The sequence below is a fragment of the Hemiscyllium ocellatum genome, chromosome 2 (genome assembly GCF_020745735.1).
Source record: "Hemiscyllium ocellatum isolate sHemOce1 chromosome 2, sHemOce1.pat.X.cur, whole genome shotgun sequence".
Classification (NCBI taxonomy): domain Eukaryota; kingdom Metazoa; phylum Chordata; class Chondrichthyes; order Orectolobiformes; family Hemiscylliidae; genus Hemiscyllium; species Hemiscyllium ocellatum.
In genome coordinates, this window is record NC_083402.1 from 40,037,866 (window position 1) to 40,054,943 (window position 17,078).

Here is a 17,078-nt window from a genome sequence, read left to right on the forward strand (position 1 = left end):
ATGTTGTCCTTCACTTCAAAAGGAATGAAATATAAAAATAGGGAGGTTTTTCCAAAACTATATAAGGCATTAGCCAGACTACAGCTGGAATATTGTGAAATGTTTTGAGCTTATTAAGAGAATAGTCCAGAGAAGGTTCATTAGACTGGTTTTGGGAAATGAGCCCAGCCATGTGAATGAAGTTTCATTGGGGGAGCATTTCGGGAGTAGTGACTCATAATACTGTGAGTTGTAAGATACTCATCGATAGAGATAACAGCAATCTATGGGTGAATACGTTAAACTGGGAGGAGGCAAACTACTACCATATCAGGCAGGAACTGAAGAATTTTGATTGGAGGTAGCCATTTGAGGGTAAATTCATATTGGACATGTGGGATTATTCCAAACTGCAGTTGACAAGAATTTAGTAGTGGCATGTTCCTGCGAGAATGAAAGATAACTATACCAAGTTATATGAACCTTGGATGACCAGAGATGTTATGACTTTGTTCAGAAAGAAACAGGATAGGTCTAGGAGGATGGGAACTGATGAAGCCCTTGAACTAAATAAGAAAGGTCAGAAAGACCTTAAACATATGCATTTAGAAACAAATAGACTTATTAGTGATAAACAGTGTGGTTTTGTGCAGGGGAGGTCATGCCATCTAATTTGATCGAGTTTTTTGAGAAGGTGGCAAAGATGACTGATGAGGGAAGAGCGGGTTGATGTTGTCTACATGGACTTCAGTAAAGCCTTTGACATGTTCCCTCATGGAACACTGGTACAAAAGGTGAAGTCACATGATATCAGGAGTGAGCTGGCAAGATACATACAGAACTGGCTTAGTTATAGGAGACATTGGGTAGTGGTGGAAGGATGCTTTTCAGAATGGAGGACTATGACTAGTGGTGGTCCACAGGGATCAGTGCAGGAACTTCTGCTGTTCATGATCTACATAAATGATCTAGCTGGTCTAATTAGTAAATTTACAGACGATACAATGATTGGTGGAGATGTGGATAGTGAGTTGGATTGTCAGAAGACACAGCGGGATAGGCAGTTAGACGCATGGGCAGAAAAATGGTAGATGGAGTTTAATCCAGACAAATGAGAGGTGATGCACTTTGGAAGGTCAAGTACTGGTGGAAATTATACAGTGAATGGCAGAACCCTTAGGAGTACTGATATGCAGACAGACCAGGGTGTGAAGTTCCACAAATCACTGAAGGTGGCAGCACAGGTAGATAAGTAGGAAACAAGGCTTATGGCATGCTGCCTTCATTAGAAGGGGCATTGAGTATAAGAATAGAGACGTTATGCTGCAGCTTTATGGAACTTTAGTTAGGCCACACTCTGAATATTGTGTACAGTTCTGGTCACCACACTACCAGAAGGATGTGGATGCTTTGGAGAGGGGAGAGGGTACAGAAAAGATTTACCAGGATGTTGCCTGGTATGGGGGATTTTAGCTGTGAAGCAAGGTTGGATGGACTGGGTTTGTTTTCACTGGTACGCAGGAGGTTGAGGAGCGACCTAATAGAAGTTTAAAAGATTGCGAATGGCATGGATAAAGTGGAAAGTATGAGGCCTTTTCCCAGGGTACAGAGGTCAATTACTAGGGGATAGAGATTCAAGGTGCGAGGCAGCAAGTTTAAGAGAGATCTGTGAGGCAAGTTTTTCACATGAAGGATGGTGAGTGCCTGGAACACATTGCCAGAGGAGGTGATGGAAGCAGACACAATAGTAGCATTCAAGAAGCACTTGGATAAATACATGAATAGAAAGGAAATAGAGGGATATGGAACCTGTAAGTGAAGACAGTTTTAGCATGGAAGGGCAAAATGTGGCAGTGCAGATTTGACAGGCCAAAGGACCTGTTGCTGGTCATTTTCTTGTTCTTTGTTGATACCAGGTATGGAGGGACTGTCTTATGATGAGAGGTTGGTAGGTTGGGTCTGCACTCATTGAAATTTAGAAGAATGAGAGGTGACCTTATCGAAACATACAGAATTCTTAGGGAACTTGACAGGGCAGATACGCAAATATTGTTGTCCTGTTGTAGGACAGTCTAGGACCAGAGCATTTCACCTCATTGTAAGGAGTCGCACATTTAAGACATAGATGAGAAACTTACTCTCTCAGAGGATAGTGAATCTGAGGAACTCTTTATTGTAGACAGCTGTTGAGATTGGGTCTTAGAGTATATTCAAGGTTGAGGCAGACAGACTTTAAATTAAATAATCTAAGATTACAGGGATAAGGTAGACATGTGGAGTTGAGGATAATCAGAGCAGCCATGATCTCAGTAAATGTCAGAGCAGAATCAATGCACTGAATGGCCTATTTCTGCCCCTACATCTTACAATCTCATCATGATATGTTCAATTAGGTTTACAATATTCAGAAGGAAAACGATTATGCTTACCTGTCTATACCAATGCTAGAAGCACTCTTTGACAATGGCTGATGTTGTAGCGAGATTTCTCGTTTGAGAGCAGAAAGTCCAATAGGCAAGGATGATGAGGTGGAGTTCATTGATAGGAATGCAGACTGTGAAGCATCCTTAAGTGAATTTGCTATTGAAACAACAGACATTTTAATAGTTTAAACAGAAGTCTTTGTTGATGTTCGGTATATCAAGTAGACAATGTGGTCAGTCACCCTGATGGACATGGCATCAGTGACTTTGTAAATGCATATTTACAAAGGAGGAGCGAAGGACTTCTGGAAGTCATATATTTGTGTGCTTGCGTTACCCGAAACACTACTCGGGTAGTGTCTCCCACCCACCCTCCTCCTCTAACCAAAAAAAAGCACCTGTGCGCCAGATTGGTAAGGTAACCGAGTGTTTTTTTTTAGTTTTTTTTAATTCATTATTTTTTCAACAGTCTCTTTGGGAATTTGGAATAATGGGAATGGAGGTTAGGGCAGTTGAATGTTCCTCCTGCAGAATGTGGGAGGTAAGGGTCACCACTAGTGACCCTGCTGACTACATCTGCGGGAAGTGCACCCAACTCAAGCTCCTCGAAAACCGCGTTAGGGAGCTGGAGCTGGATGAACTTCGGATCATTCGGGAGATAGAGGGGGTTATTGAGAGGAGTTACAGGGAGGTAGTCATTCCTAAGTACAAGAAAAAGGCAAATGGGTTATAGTCAGGGGACGGAAAGTGAACCGTCAGGCAGTGCAGGGATCCCCTGTGGCCATTTCCCCCAAACAATAAGTATACCGCTTTGGATACTGTTGAGGCGGGGGGGGGTGGGGAAACCTTACCAGGGGAAAGCAGTGGGGCACAGGGCTCTGGCACAGAGTCTGTCCCTGCTGCTCAGAAGGGAAAGGGGAAGAGGAGCAGAGCAGTAGTCACTGGGGACTCCATAGTTCGGGGGACAGATAGAAGGTTCTGTGGGGATGAGAGAGACTCACGGTTGGTGTGTAGCCTCCCAGGTGCCAGGGTTCATGATGTCTCTGATCATGTTTTTGGGATCCTTAAGGGGGAGGGGGAGCAGCCCCAAGTTGTGGTCCATATAGGCACCAACGACATAGGTAGGAAGAGAGATGGGGATTTAAGGCAGAAATTTAGGGAGCTAGGATGGAAGCTTCGAGCTAGGACGAACAGAGTTGTTGTCTCTGGTTTGTTGCCCGTGCCACGTGCTAGTGAGGCAAGGATTAGGGAGAGAGAGGAGTTGAAGATGTGGCTACAGGGATGGTGCAGGAGGGAGGGTTTTGGATTCTTGGATAATTGGGGCTCTTTCTAGGGTAGGTGGGACCTCTACAAACAGGATGGTCTTCATCTGAACCAGAGGGGTACCAATATCCTGAGGGGGAAATTCGTTAAGGCTATTGGGATAGGTTTAAACTAATCCAGCAGAGGGATGGGAACCAAAATTGTAGTTCAAATATAGAAAAGGTTGAGAGTAGGGAGGTCCGAAATCAAGTTTCAGGGACGCAAGATGGCACCAGCAAGCAAGAAGTTGGTTTGAAGTGTGTCTACTTCAACGCCAGGAGCATCCGGAATAAGGTGGGTAAAGTTGCAGCATGGGTTGGTACCTGGGACTTGGACGTTGTGGCTAATTCGGAGACATGGATAAAGCAGGGACAGGAATGGTTGTTGAAGATTCCAGGATTTAGATGTTTCAGTAAGAACAGAGAAGATGGTAAAAGAGGGGGAGGTGTGGCATTGTTGGTCAAGGACAGTATTACAGTTGCAGAAAGGATGTTTGGGGACTCGTCAACTGAGGTAGTATGGGCTGAAGCTAGAAATAGGAAAGGAGAGGTCACCCTGTTGGGAGTTTTCTATAGGTCTCCAAATAGTTCCAGAGATGTAGAGGAAAGGATAGCAAAGATGATTCTCGATAGGACTGAGAGAGACAGGGTAGCTGTCATGGGGGACTTCAACTTTACAAATATTGACTGGAAACACTATAGTACGAGTACTACAGATGGGTCAGTTTATGTCCAGTGTGTACAGAAGGACTTCCTGATACAGTATGTAGACAGGCCAACAAGGGGCGATGCCACATTAGATTTGGTAGTGGGTAATGAGCCCGGCCAGGTGTTAGACTTGGAAGTAGGTGAGCACTTTGGTGTTAGCGATCACAATTCGGTTATGTTTACTTTAGTGATAGAAAGGGATAGGTGTATACCACTGGGCAAGAGTTACAGCTGGGGGAAAGGCAATTACGATGCGATTAGGCAAGATTTAGGACGCATAGAATGGAGAGGAAACTGGAGGGGATAGGCACATTAGAAATGTGGAGCTTATTCCAGGAAAAGCTACTGTGTGTCCTAGATAAGTATGTACCTGTCAGGCAGGGAGGAGGCTGTAGAGCGCGGGAGCTGTGATTTATGGAGGAAGTGGAATCTCTAGTCATGAGGAAGATGAAGGCTTATGTTAGGATGAAATGTGAAGGCTCAGATAGGGTGCTTGAGGGTTACAAGGTAGCCAGGAAAGACCTAACGATAGAGCTCAGAAGAGCCAGGAGGAGACATGAGAAGTTATTGGCGGATAGGATCAGGGTAAACCCTAAGGCTTTCTATAGGTATTTAAGGAATAAAAGAATGACGAGAGTAAGATTAGGGCCAATAAAGGATAGTAGTGGGAAGCTGTGTGTGGAGTCAGATGAGATAGGGGAAGTACTAAATGAATATTTTTCAACAGTATTCACTCTAGAAAATGACAATGTTGTTGAGGAGATTACTGAGATACACGCTACTGGACTAGGTAGGACTGAGGTTCACAAGGAGCAGGTATTAGAAATCCTGCAGAGTATGAAAATAGATAAGTCCCCTGGGCCGGATGGGATTTATCCTAGGATCCTCTGGGAAGCCAAGGAGGAGATTGCCGAGCCTTTGGCATTGATCTTTAAATCGTCATTGTCTACAGGAATAGTGCCAGAAGACTGGAGGGTTCCCCTGTTCAAGAAGGGGAGTAGAGACAATCCTGGTAATTATAGACCAGTGAGCCTTACTTCAGTTGTTGGTAAAGTGTTGGAAAAAGTTCTAAGAGATAGGATTTATAATCATCTAGAAAAGAATAATTTGATTAGGGATAGTCAGCATGGTTTTGTGAAGAGTAGGTCGTGCCTCACAAACATTATTGAGATCTTTGAGAAGGTGACCAAACAGGTAGATGAGAGTAAACCGGTTGATGTGGTGTATATGGATTTCAGCAAGGCGTTCGATAAGGCTCCCCACAGTAGGCTATAGTACAAAACATGGAGGAATGGGATTATGGGAGATATAGCAGTTTGGATTAGTAATTGGCTTGCTGAAAGAAGACAGAGGGTGGTGGTTGATGGGGAATGTTCATCCAGGAGTCCAGTTACCAGTGGTGTACCGCAAGGGTCGGTGTTGGGTCCACTGCTGTTCGTCATTTTTATAAACGACCTGAATGAGGGCATAGAAGGGTGGGTGAGTAAAGTTGCAGACGGTCGGTGGAGTTGTGGATAGTGACGAAGGATGTTGTAGGTTACAGAGAGATATAGATAAGCTGCAGAGCTGGACTAAGAGGTGACAAATGGAGTGTAATGCAGACAAGTGTGAGGTGATTCACTTTGGTCAGAGTAACCAGAATGCAAAGTACTGGGCTAATGGTAAGATTCTTGATAGTGTAGATGAGCTGAGTGATCTCAGTATCCAGGTACACAGATCCTTGAAAGTTGCCACCCAGGTTGACAGGATTGTTAAGAAGGCATACAGTGTTTTAGCTTTTATTAATAGGGGATCGAGTTCTGGAACCATGAGATTACGCTACAGCTGTAAAAAACTCTAGTGCGGCCACACTTGGAGTATTGTTTACAGTTCTGGTCACAGCATTATAAGAAAGATGTAGAAGCTTTGGAAAGGTGCAGAGGAGATTTACTAGGATGTTGCCTGGTAGGGAGGGAAGGTCTTACAAGGAAAGGCTGAGGGACTTGAGGCTGTTTTCGTTAGAGAGAAGAAGGTTGAGAGGTGACTTAATAGAGACATATAAGATAATCAGAGGGTTAGATAGGGTGGACAGGGAGAGCCTTTTTTCAAGAATGGTGACGGTGAGCACAAGGGGGCATAGCTTTAAATTGAGGGGTGATAGATATAGGACAGATGTCAGAGGTTGTTTCTTTACCCAGAGTAGTATGGGGATGGAATACTTTGTCTACAACGGTAGTAGATTTGCCAACTTTAAGTACATTTAAGTCATTGGACAAGCATATGAACGTACATGGAATAGTGTAGGTTAGATGGGCTTCAGATTGGTATGACAGGGCGGCGCAACATCGAGAGCCGAAGGGCCTGGACTGCGCTGTAATATTCTATGTTCTCTATAGAGACCGTATGTCAGTTGATGTAGATATATCTCCTGCGGTTGCCTGAAAGTCTTCTATAAAATAATAGTTGAATGCTATTGTAATTTTGACTGAAGTAAGAGGAATTATGGAGCTTCAGAATTAGAGTTGCACACCATTTCCCAGTCACTGAAAAGAGCTCTCTTGCTATCTTCCTGCTGAAGCAATGCTCCTAAATGCACTGCTTCTCAGAAAGATCTGTTAATCTGGATGTAGGTTTGTTCGCTGAGCTAGAAGGTATTAATGTTGGATTTGCTCTGTGTATTCCTTGGATTCCACCAAGTCAGCAGTTTCTTCCTCCTTTGGTAATGTCTCAGATCCAGCTATGTTCATGACCATTCTCCTACTTTATATAAAATGTGTAAATAACACACCAATTCTTCTTCAACTTTCAGCAGCCTCCAGGGAAGAGAAAAAGGTCGGAACAAAAAGCCTTTCTAATAAAATAATCAAAAGATTAACTTCTCCTGAATCAATTACCTTTTGTATACTAAATCTGTTGGCTGAAGCTTTATCTCATTTCTTCAATTCTGTAACTTCTCAAAGAGCCCCCTTTTTAGAGGCCCACAATGTTCACGTATTGATAAGTCCATAAAATTGGTGGTCACCCTCATGTAACACACCAAGCAAAACAAAAAGTGTGCATCTACATCAGTTAGTTTTTCTGACCTGCAGCACCACAAGAGTGAGGGCAGATCTAATGGCAGCAGATTGGAGGGTATCAGCCTCAAAATCTTTTTTGGTTGGATGCCCTCCTTCTGCGAGTGCTCTTGGTGTGCAAGTAGCAAGAAATTGACTCAAAAACCTCTTCATTACATCCATCAAAGCTAATTTTTAAAATTCTTTTCAGAATTTTATTCTATCTTTTGGCACTTCCATGTTAACTAGTGTTGCTCGGCAGTTGTGAGAATCTGGCTTATAATATAATTCATTATAAATTTAGATGCAGAAATGGCGGAAAATAAAAATGTGGCATCACTAAACTTAATACAACCTAATTTTTTTTGGTCTATCTGAAAGCGAATTAATATTATTTATAAAGATGTTTACTGAGGTAATTATTTTGAAGAAGTCATAGTGGACTCAAAATATTAAGCTAGTTTGTCTCTCCACAGATGCTGTCAAACCTTGCTAAGTTTCCCAACATTTACTGTCTTTAGTCCTAATAACTACTTCTGACCAAATGTCATTGTATAAATTGCTAACATAGAACAAACTTTCTTGTTATCTAAGAACAGTGCCTCTTCTATAGATACATCCATGGTGGTGTATCTTAAATAGCCTCAAGACAAAAGCAAAGAGAATGGGTGGCATCAAATTACTTCAAACAGCCCTGACCCAGTACCAAATACATACCAGTATAGGTGGCAAATACCACAAGTTACCAGGAGTGAGAAAAAACCGCCAACACTGCCAATAGAGTCATAGTCATAGAGTCATAGAGATGTACAGCATGGAAACAGACCCTTTGGTCCAACCCGTCCATGCCGACCAGATATCCCAACCCAATCTAGTCCCACCTGCCATCACCTGGCCCATATCCCTCCAAACCCTTCCTATTCATATACCCATCCAAATGCCTCTTAAATGTTGCAAATGTACCAGCCTCCATCACTTCATTTGGCAGCTCATTCCATACACATACCACTCTCTGCGTGAAAAAGTTGCCCCTTAGGTATCTTTTATATCTTTCCCCTCTCACCCTAAATCTATACCCTCTAGTTCTGGACTCCCCAACCCCAGGAAAAAGACTTTGTCTATTTATCCTATCCATGCCCCTCATAATTTTGTAAACCTCTATAAGGTCACCCCTCAGCTTCCGACGCTCAAGGGAAAACAGCCCCAGCCTGTTCAGCCGCTCCCTACAGCTCAGATCCTCCAACCCTGGCAACATCCTTGTAAATCTTTTCTGAACCCTTTCAAGTTTCATAACATCTTTCCGATAATCGCCCTTCTTAAACTGTGGCACCAACCTCCAGTATTCCGGCACCTCACCTGTGACTATCGATGATACAAATATCTCAGTGAAAGGCCCAGCAATCACTTCTCTAGCTTCCCACAGAGTTCTCGTGTACACCTGATCAGGTCCTGAGGATTTATCCACGTTTAACCGTTTCATGACATCCAGCGCTTCCTCCTCTGTAATCTGGATATTTTGCAAGATGTCACCATCTATTTCCCTACAGTCTATATCTTCCATTTTCTTTTCCACAGTAAATACTGACGCAAAATATTCATTTAGTATCTCCCCCAATTTCTGTGGCTCCACACAAAGGCCGCCTTGCTGATCTTTGAGAGGCCCTCTTCTCCCTTTAGGTACCCTTTTGTCCTTCATATATTTGGATTCTCCTTAATTTTATTTGCCAAAGTTGGAAAATATGCTAAAAGGGTGGGGCAGGTGCAGAAGTTGGTGAACGTAGAGCTGCATGTTTTTTTCGTACATTCCTGCTCCTGCATTTATCTCACATCAGAAAATGAAACTTGTGACTTGAACAAACAGCTGCTTTAACAAATAGGTACACATAGTTTCAAAAATATTTTGATGCAGTTATTCATACTTACAGTGCACACACTGGGTTGGTTTGCTTCGTGAGACTATGTGACATTTGTCTTGAAGATTCTGCAGAAAAAAACCCACGAGTTCATAAGAATAGAATAACAACAACAACTTATACTTCTTTAGCACCTTTAAAATAAAGGAATATCATGGAGTATTGCAAACATAGTATCACTCTAAGTTGTATAAAGAAATATTAATCTGATGAGCAAAAGCTTGGTCAAAAGGGTACTGCCTTAATTGAGGAAAGCAAGATAGCAAGGCAATGTGTTATATGGAGGGTATGCCAGAGACTGGAGCCTTAAGCAACGTAAGGCTTAGTTACAAATGGTGGAACAATTAATGAAATTATTTCTGAAAATACTCTATGTCAAACAAGATCCACAAAAAGTTTCTACTGTACTCATTATTTTCATATTTTGTATCATCTTAATAGTTATCAATAACTGCATATTTAGGCCATAACTCATTCAAGTCAAAATACTGCTGACACTGGAAATCTGAAACAAACACGGACTTTCTAGAGAAAGTTAGTAAGTCTGTCAACATCTGTGGAAGTAGAAACAGAGTTAGTGTTTTAAAACTCTTCTGAAGCATAGTCACATCAGACTCAAAATGTCAACTCCATAACTCATTAATTTATCCCAGCTTAATTAATTTTAAGAAAGGCATGATGGATATAAGCCTGTAATTCTATGTCACCTTCTGACATATAAATGTATTTTTGATAAAATGTGAGCCAAAGTGTATTTCAAACATCAATCATGAAGGTTTAACGGGATACAAAGTTGACTTTCACGAAAGTGAAATCTTATGTTTAAAATCACCAGCATTAAGACCATCTTACAAAATGAGTGAAGATTTTCTCCTGTGAATGGTAAATTTCTACTTGTAATTGGATATCCATTTTTGATTACATAAACACTTGCGTACCTAACAATGACGGTGGTGAAGTGGTTAGCACTGCTGCCTCACAGCACTAGGGTCCTAGGTTCAATTCGAGCCTCAGGCGACTGTCTGTGTGGAGTTTGCACATTCTCCTGGTGTCTGCGTGGGTTTCCTCTGGGTGCTCTGGTTTCCTCCCACAGTCGCAAAGATGTGCAGGCTAGATGAATTGGCCATGTTAAATTGCCCATAGTGTTAGGTGCATTAGTCAGAGGGAGATGGGTCTGGGTGGGTTGCTCTTCAGAGGGTCGGTGTGGACTTGTTGGGCTGAAGGGCGTGTTTCTACACTGTAGGGAATCTAATGTAATAGCACACCACCAATTCTTCATATTCGTTACTGGAATATGAATATCAATTGCGTATGGATGACCAAATTATGAGCAGACATAGGCCTCTTAGTCCTTCAAGCCTACACCATCAATTCAATTCATTTCAATCATGGCTGATCTGATTATTTAAACTTCCGGCCTACCCTGATAACCTTTCACCCACTGGCTTATCAAGAATCTACTTCCCATTACTTTAAGAATATTCAAAAGTCTCTTCTCCACCATCTTAAGACATGGGACCAGAAGTAGGCCATTCAGCCCATTTAGTCTGCTCTACCATTCAATTGGATCATGATTGATCTGACAATCACCAACTTCACTTTCCTATCTTGTTCCAATAACTCTAAGTTCCCTAATTTTAAAAAAATTGTTCATCTCAGTATTGAATAGACTTAATGACCCAGCCTTGACAGCCTTCTACAGTAAATAATTTCTCGTATCCACTAATCTTGAAGAAAAAGATCCTCCTCATCTCTGTTTTAAATAGGCGACCCCTAAGTAAGATTGTGCCATCTGGTTTCTTCTGAGGAACAGTTCCAACATCACACAACAGTGTGTGAGAAAATATTTCCCCATATCTCTAAGATGGGCAACTCCTGATTTTTAAATAATAACCCGGTTCTAGTTTCTCCTGCAGTGGAAGTATCCTTGTTCCTTCTACTCTGGCAAGACTTTCAGGATCTTTTATGTTATAATCCAGTCTTCTAAACTCCAGTAGATACAATCCTAAACTGTCCAACCTTTTCTCATAAGGAAACACAACCATTCCAGATATTAGTCTGGTCAAAGTTCTCTAAACTGCTTCAAATGAAGTTACAACCTTCCATAAATGAAGAGATTGGTACTGTACACAGTATTCCAGATGTAGTACCAACATTGCCCTGTATGACTGAAACATAATTGTGCAATCTTTGTACTCTGTTCACCTTGAAATAAATGTTTACATTCTACTAGTTTTCCTAATTTCCTGCTGCACCTGCAAACTAGCTTTTTGTGAGTAATGCAGAGGGATGCCCAGATCCTTTTGTATCTCAAAGGACTATAATTTATGACTACTTAGATATTTTGATAATATGCTATTTATTTCTTTCTGCTAAAATGGACAATTTCACATTTTCCTCACATTATACGCCATTTTTGCCAAAACTATTTGAAACTTAATTTCCTACCTATTTTTACATCACCAGTAAATTCAGCAATCATATTTGGTCTCTTCATTTGTCATTTATAAAATCTGTAAAGAGTTGAAGACCTAGTACTGATCCCTATGGCACACCACTCAATGTATCTTGCCAATAAGAAAATGATCCATTTAGGCCTATTCTTCTGTGTTCTGTTAGCTAGTCAATCTCCTATTGAGCCTCTGGCCCCAACCTTGAACTCTGATTTTTTAATGTCCCACAAAACCCTTTGACAACACAACAAATACTTCCTGGAATTCTAAATGAAGCACATCCACCAGATCCCCTTTATCCACAGCACGTTATTTTTACAACAAGTTTGTTAAACATGAACTTAACTACAATAAGTTGGTTAGACATAATTAATGTATTTTCATATTTATTGCTAGACCCAATAGCCTTTGAGAAGGTGGTGCTGAGCAACCTCCTTGAACCATTCAAATACAGGAGTAGGCCATTCAGTTGGCATGTGATGCTGTAGTTCATTACAGAGAGAATTGAGTCTAAAGGTAAGGACATTTTGTTGCAGCAACACAGTGACATGTTGAGAATATAACTGGGGAATGTGTACAGTTTTGGTCTCCTTAGTTAAGAAAGGAGATAAATGCATTATTAGCAGTTCAGAGATTACATTCTTGGGAGTTTAGCAGAAAGACAGATGATCATATTGAAACAACACAAAATCCCAAGAAGTCTTGACAGTGTGATCTGATGTTTTCCCCTGATGGGATAGGCTAAACTAGAAAACTCAGTTTAACAATAACAGGTCTCCAACTTAAAGTGGGGATGAGAAGAAATTTTCTCTCCGCATATCCTTAGTATATGGAAATCTCTGCACTAGAGTGCAGTGGAGGTAGTGTGTTTGATCGAGTTTTGATTAAGAATGGATCAGAGATTTTGTGACTTTAAAAAGGTTATTTTGTCCTAGGTTTGTTGAAGAGGGGGTATAAAGGCAGAGCTGCCAAAGTGTCTACAGGAGCCGGCCTATGTTAATAACTTTAGAGGCTTTTAGATTTTAAAACAGATGTAACAAAGGAAGGGGAGTGGCCAGTTTTCCCTGATTAAGCTTTCTAGTTTTTTTAACTGTAGCAATTAGAATCTGTTTAGGTCCCAAAAGAACTGGAGCTTCAGTAAATGATTCCTGACTGTGACTTTCTCTGGAATCTCTCTTGATGTTGAATGGCATCTAAGAATCTACATCTGAATTTAACTTTTTGCCAAGGGGTATGTTTATTGGATATTACTGTTTTGGAACTGTTAATTAGTAATAAGTACAGTACCTATTACTAATAAATAACAATAAACTTTATTCAGGTAAGTTTTCCAATAGTTAAGTTATTCTAAATTTCTCTTTCTTTTGTTTGTAGTTTAACTATAGTGTTTAAATAAATTGTGTTTTGCTTAAATGATTTGACCAGTTGCATTACATCCAGAACACCCACTTCACATTTACCTTTAAAACAAGAAAAAGTTAGGGTCTTGGCTACCTTCTTAAAATAGTTTGAGGGGGCCTGGTCTCGTCCATAACAGGTTTTAAGCTACAGGCAGGTAAGTCAAATAAGGCCATAATCAGATAAGAATGTTAAAAAGGCAGAGTGGGCTTAAAGCTGCACTTTGGATGCTGCCTGAACTGCTGTGCTCTTCCAGCACCACTAATCCAGAATTAAAGAGGTCAAATGGCCCACTTATGCTCTTAGGCTTGTATGTGTGTAGATACAAAATCCAGGTGATTCTACAGGGGAAGATAGGTGGAAGGTAATCATTATTGTGGTTGTTAACTTTTTTGATTGTGGCTGCTTATTGTTAAATAATAAGGATTAAAAATTGTTTACATTTAAGCATGGGGTCTTGATTCACAAACTATTTACATCTGCTCTTGTTGAGGCAGGCAGGCGCACACACACAAACGTTAGGTTTCCTCCTTTGAGTGACTTCAATGTGTCCAATGGGAAGCACACTAATGGTTGGCTTCATGCACAATGGAGATCTAACCCTGCACGAGGTAGTATGAGCCCTGGCTGGATGGCAGTTCTTAAAGACATATTGTCCCTCTTAAAAGGAAGATGCATGATTTGACTTTGATTGATTATTGTCACACGTACCAGATACAGTAAAAAGTATTGTTTTATGTGCTAACCAGACTAATTATCTCAGTGAAAGTACTCACAAAGAACATCTTGTTCCCACCATATCACCAAGATCCTACCTGGTTAAACACATCAGAACACCATCAGTCACCAATCAACACTATCACTCAGGATTCACACCTAACAGCCAGATACTCTACACTCCCCTCATGAACTATCCAATGCTGCCTGCCTCTTACACACCTCTCAATATATCAACATACCTCCAGTTATTCAGTTATGACAGGTATATCAAAGACAACAATCATAAATATCTAATCACTGGCATCTACACAGCACTTCAAAAATTGCCCAGGTATGCTCTGTCCACAAAAAGCTGGAAAAAATATCCAAGCTGGCCAAATGCAACCACAAGATGATAAATCGTCAGAAAAGTGAAGGAAGGGGTTGTCAACAGTACTATAAACAATATTGGCTCAGCAGTAACCTGCTCACAGACACTCAGTTTGAGTTCTATCATGCCACTAGGATCCTGACCCTCATTACAGTCCTGGTCCAAACTAAACAAAAGAGCTGATCTGCAGAGGTGAAGAGACAGTGACCTTAACATCAACGCTGCATTCATCACTATCACTGAATGCCCTTTTCTACATTCACTCATGGGACATGGGCATCATTGGCTGAGTCCAAGAATTTATTGCCCCTCCCTGGAGAAGGTGGTACTGCACTGCTGCATTCCTTTGCTGTAGATAGATCCACAATACTAGGGAGGGAATTCCAGGATTTTGATGCAGCAACAGGGAAGAAATGACAATATATTTCCAAGTCAAGATGTGAGTGGCTTGGAGGTGAACTTACAGATGGTGGTTTACCCAAATATCTGCTCCTTTTGCCTTCTAGATGTAAGTAGTTGAGAGTTTGAAAGATGCTGTAAAAGGATGTTTGGCGAATTTCTACAGTGTATCTTGTAGATAGTCACTGCTGCTACTGATGATGGAGGGAATGATTGTTTGTGGATATGTTGCGAATCAAACAGGCTGCTTTGCTTTGAATGGTATCAAGCTTCTGGAGTGTGGTTGGAGTTGCTCTCATCCAATCAAATAGGGAGTATTCCATCACACTGGCAATTTGCATCTTGTAAATGGTGACAGGCTTTGGGGAGTCAAGAGGAAAGTTACTCACTGAAGTATTCCTAGTCTCTGACCTGCTCTTGTAACCATTGTATTTATATGGCAAGTCCAGCTGAGTTTCTGGTCAATACTAACTCCCCAGGATACTGGGGATTTCAGTGATGGTAATGCCATTGAATGTCAAGGGGCAATTGTTAGATTGTTTCTAATTGGAGATGGTCATTGCCTAGCATTTATGTGGCGCACCATCCTGGTGTTGGCACTGATTAGAATCTGAACTGCACTAACCACATAAATATAAAACAACAGATCAGAGGCTTGGAATCCTGCAACAGGTCTTTCACCTCCTCCTCTCAAATGCCTATCCACCATCTACATGTGCACATCACGGGTGCCTTGTAGATGGTGGAATACTTTCTATCTTCCTGGAATGGTGCAGCTCTAATAACACTGAAAGAGCTCAGCACCATGAAGGACAAATCAGCCCACTTACTTAGCACCCATCAAACACTTTTTCAAGGCCAATTAAGGATGGACAGCTATGCTTACATCCTGTAAATGAATAAAAAAAATTCAGTATTCTCTCTCTTGCAGCAGGGCTCACACAACTGAGCAACTAAAGCTGGACCAACAGGGGACAGACAAATCTTCAACTCATGCAATACTGAAGAGATGGTGCTGCATATCATACAGCTGGCTAATGACACAGGCTTTATCGATTGGTTTCACAGAGTATTCAGGGTAGTGTTATGATACTGCAGGCCTTTCCTCATGTCCTACCCCAACCTCATGCTATCAGATATGAAAGTTGAAAGTAGGATGACTTTAAACTTGGACCTTCACATTCCATCCTCTTCCCTCACTCCAAACCTCCTGTTCTAGTTTTATGTTTGCAATAAAGAAATACAGTGCTTTCTGCCCAGATGCAACAGGCCCAGGAGAGATAAACAGAGTGCGAGCAATATCATCCCAATAACGAAGAAGGAACACTACCTTGATCTGACATTAACTCAAATACCAGCACTTTGTGAACTTTAGAGGGTAACACAGAGTTAAAATCCACATGTGGTGTTTCAAATGTGCTGAAATCAATCTTGGGGAATGTTTAACTCCTGTTCCAAAATCACCAAACGGCAAGGTCACAAATAATTTTTGCTATAGAGGATCAGATGAAGTGGTTATGTACTAGTCATAATTTCACAGGACAAGTTAGCCAGAGGACTTAGTTAATAATCTGGGGACATTAGTTCAAATCCCATCATGGTAGTTGTTGGAATCTGAATTCAATTTGTAATATCAAGCTAGGCTCAGTATCAGGCACCATGGTAACTATCATCAATTATTGTAAAATTCTACGTGGATCAGTAATATCTTTAGGGAAAGATATCTGCCATCAATAGCTGGTCTAATGTGGCTCCAGATTCTTGGCAATGTGGTTAACTCTTAACTGCACTCTGAATGGCCTAGAAAGTCATTCCGTTGAAAGGCAATTAGAGATGAACATCAACTGCTGACTTTGAGAGTGATACTCTGAACATATGAAAGAATACAAGACAATTTATAAACTCTCACAGGGCAGCAGACAGGAGAGTATTTAATCCAACTGTAACCATAAATCTACATTACTACTTGTTCCTGATAACCTTTCATTCACTAACTAGGAGAGAGTGAGTGTTTATGGATGTGGCATCAATCAAATGGGCTGCTTCATCCTGGATAAAGTCAAGCTTCCACCTCTGTCTTAAAAATATTCCATAGACTCTGCTTCCACTGCCTTTTTAGAAGGAGTGTTCCAAGGACACTCACCTCACTGTGAGGAATGATTTCATCTCACCTCTGTGAATGGGTGACCCCCAACTTTTAAGCAGTGACTCCTAGTTCTGGAATCTCCCACACAACAAAGCAAACTCTCCAAATTTACCCTGACAAAACCCCTCAGAATGTCATTTGTCTTTCTGAACTGTTTGCAAATTATTTACAATATTCATTAAATAAAGTAACCAAACAAAAAAAAATCACGATCCTTATTATCCAGCTTTGTGGCT

General features: G+C 41.1%; 1 protein-coding gene across 7 annotated transcripts in view; it reads right to left on the bottom strand.

The window, feature by feature from the left end:
* Window positions 1-17,078, bottom strand: part of arhgef28a (Rho guanine nucleotide exchange factor (GEF) 28a) — a 447,370-nt gene that overhangs the window by 152,357 nt on the left and 277,935 nt on the right. For all 7 annotated transcript variants that reach the window (XM_060836132.1, XM_060836104.1, XM_060836122.1 and 4 more), the window contains 2 exons: window positions 9,367-9,424; window positions 2,409-2,559 (listed from right to left, as the gene is read on the bottom strand). In XM_060836132.1, the coding sequence (XP_060692115.1) occupies window positions 2,409-2,559; window positions 9,367-9,424 (209 nt within the window). The remainder of the gene's footprint in view (window positions 1-2,408; window positions 2,560-9,366; window positions 9,425-17,078) is intronic.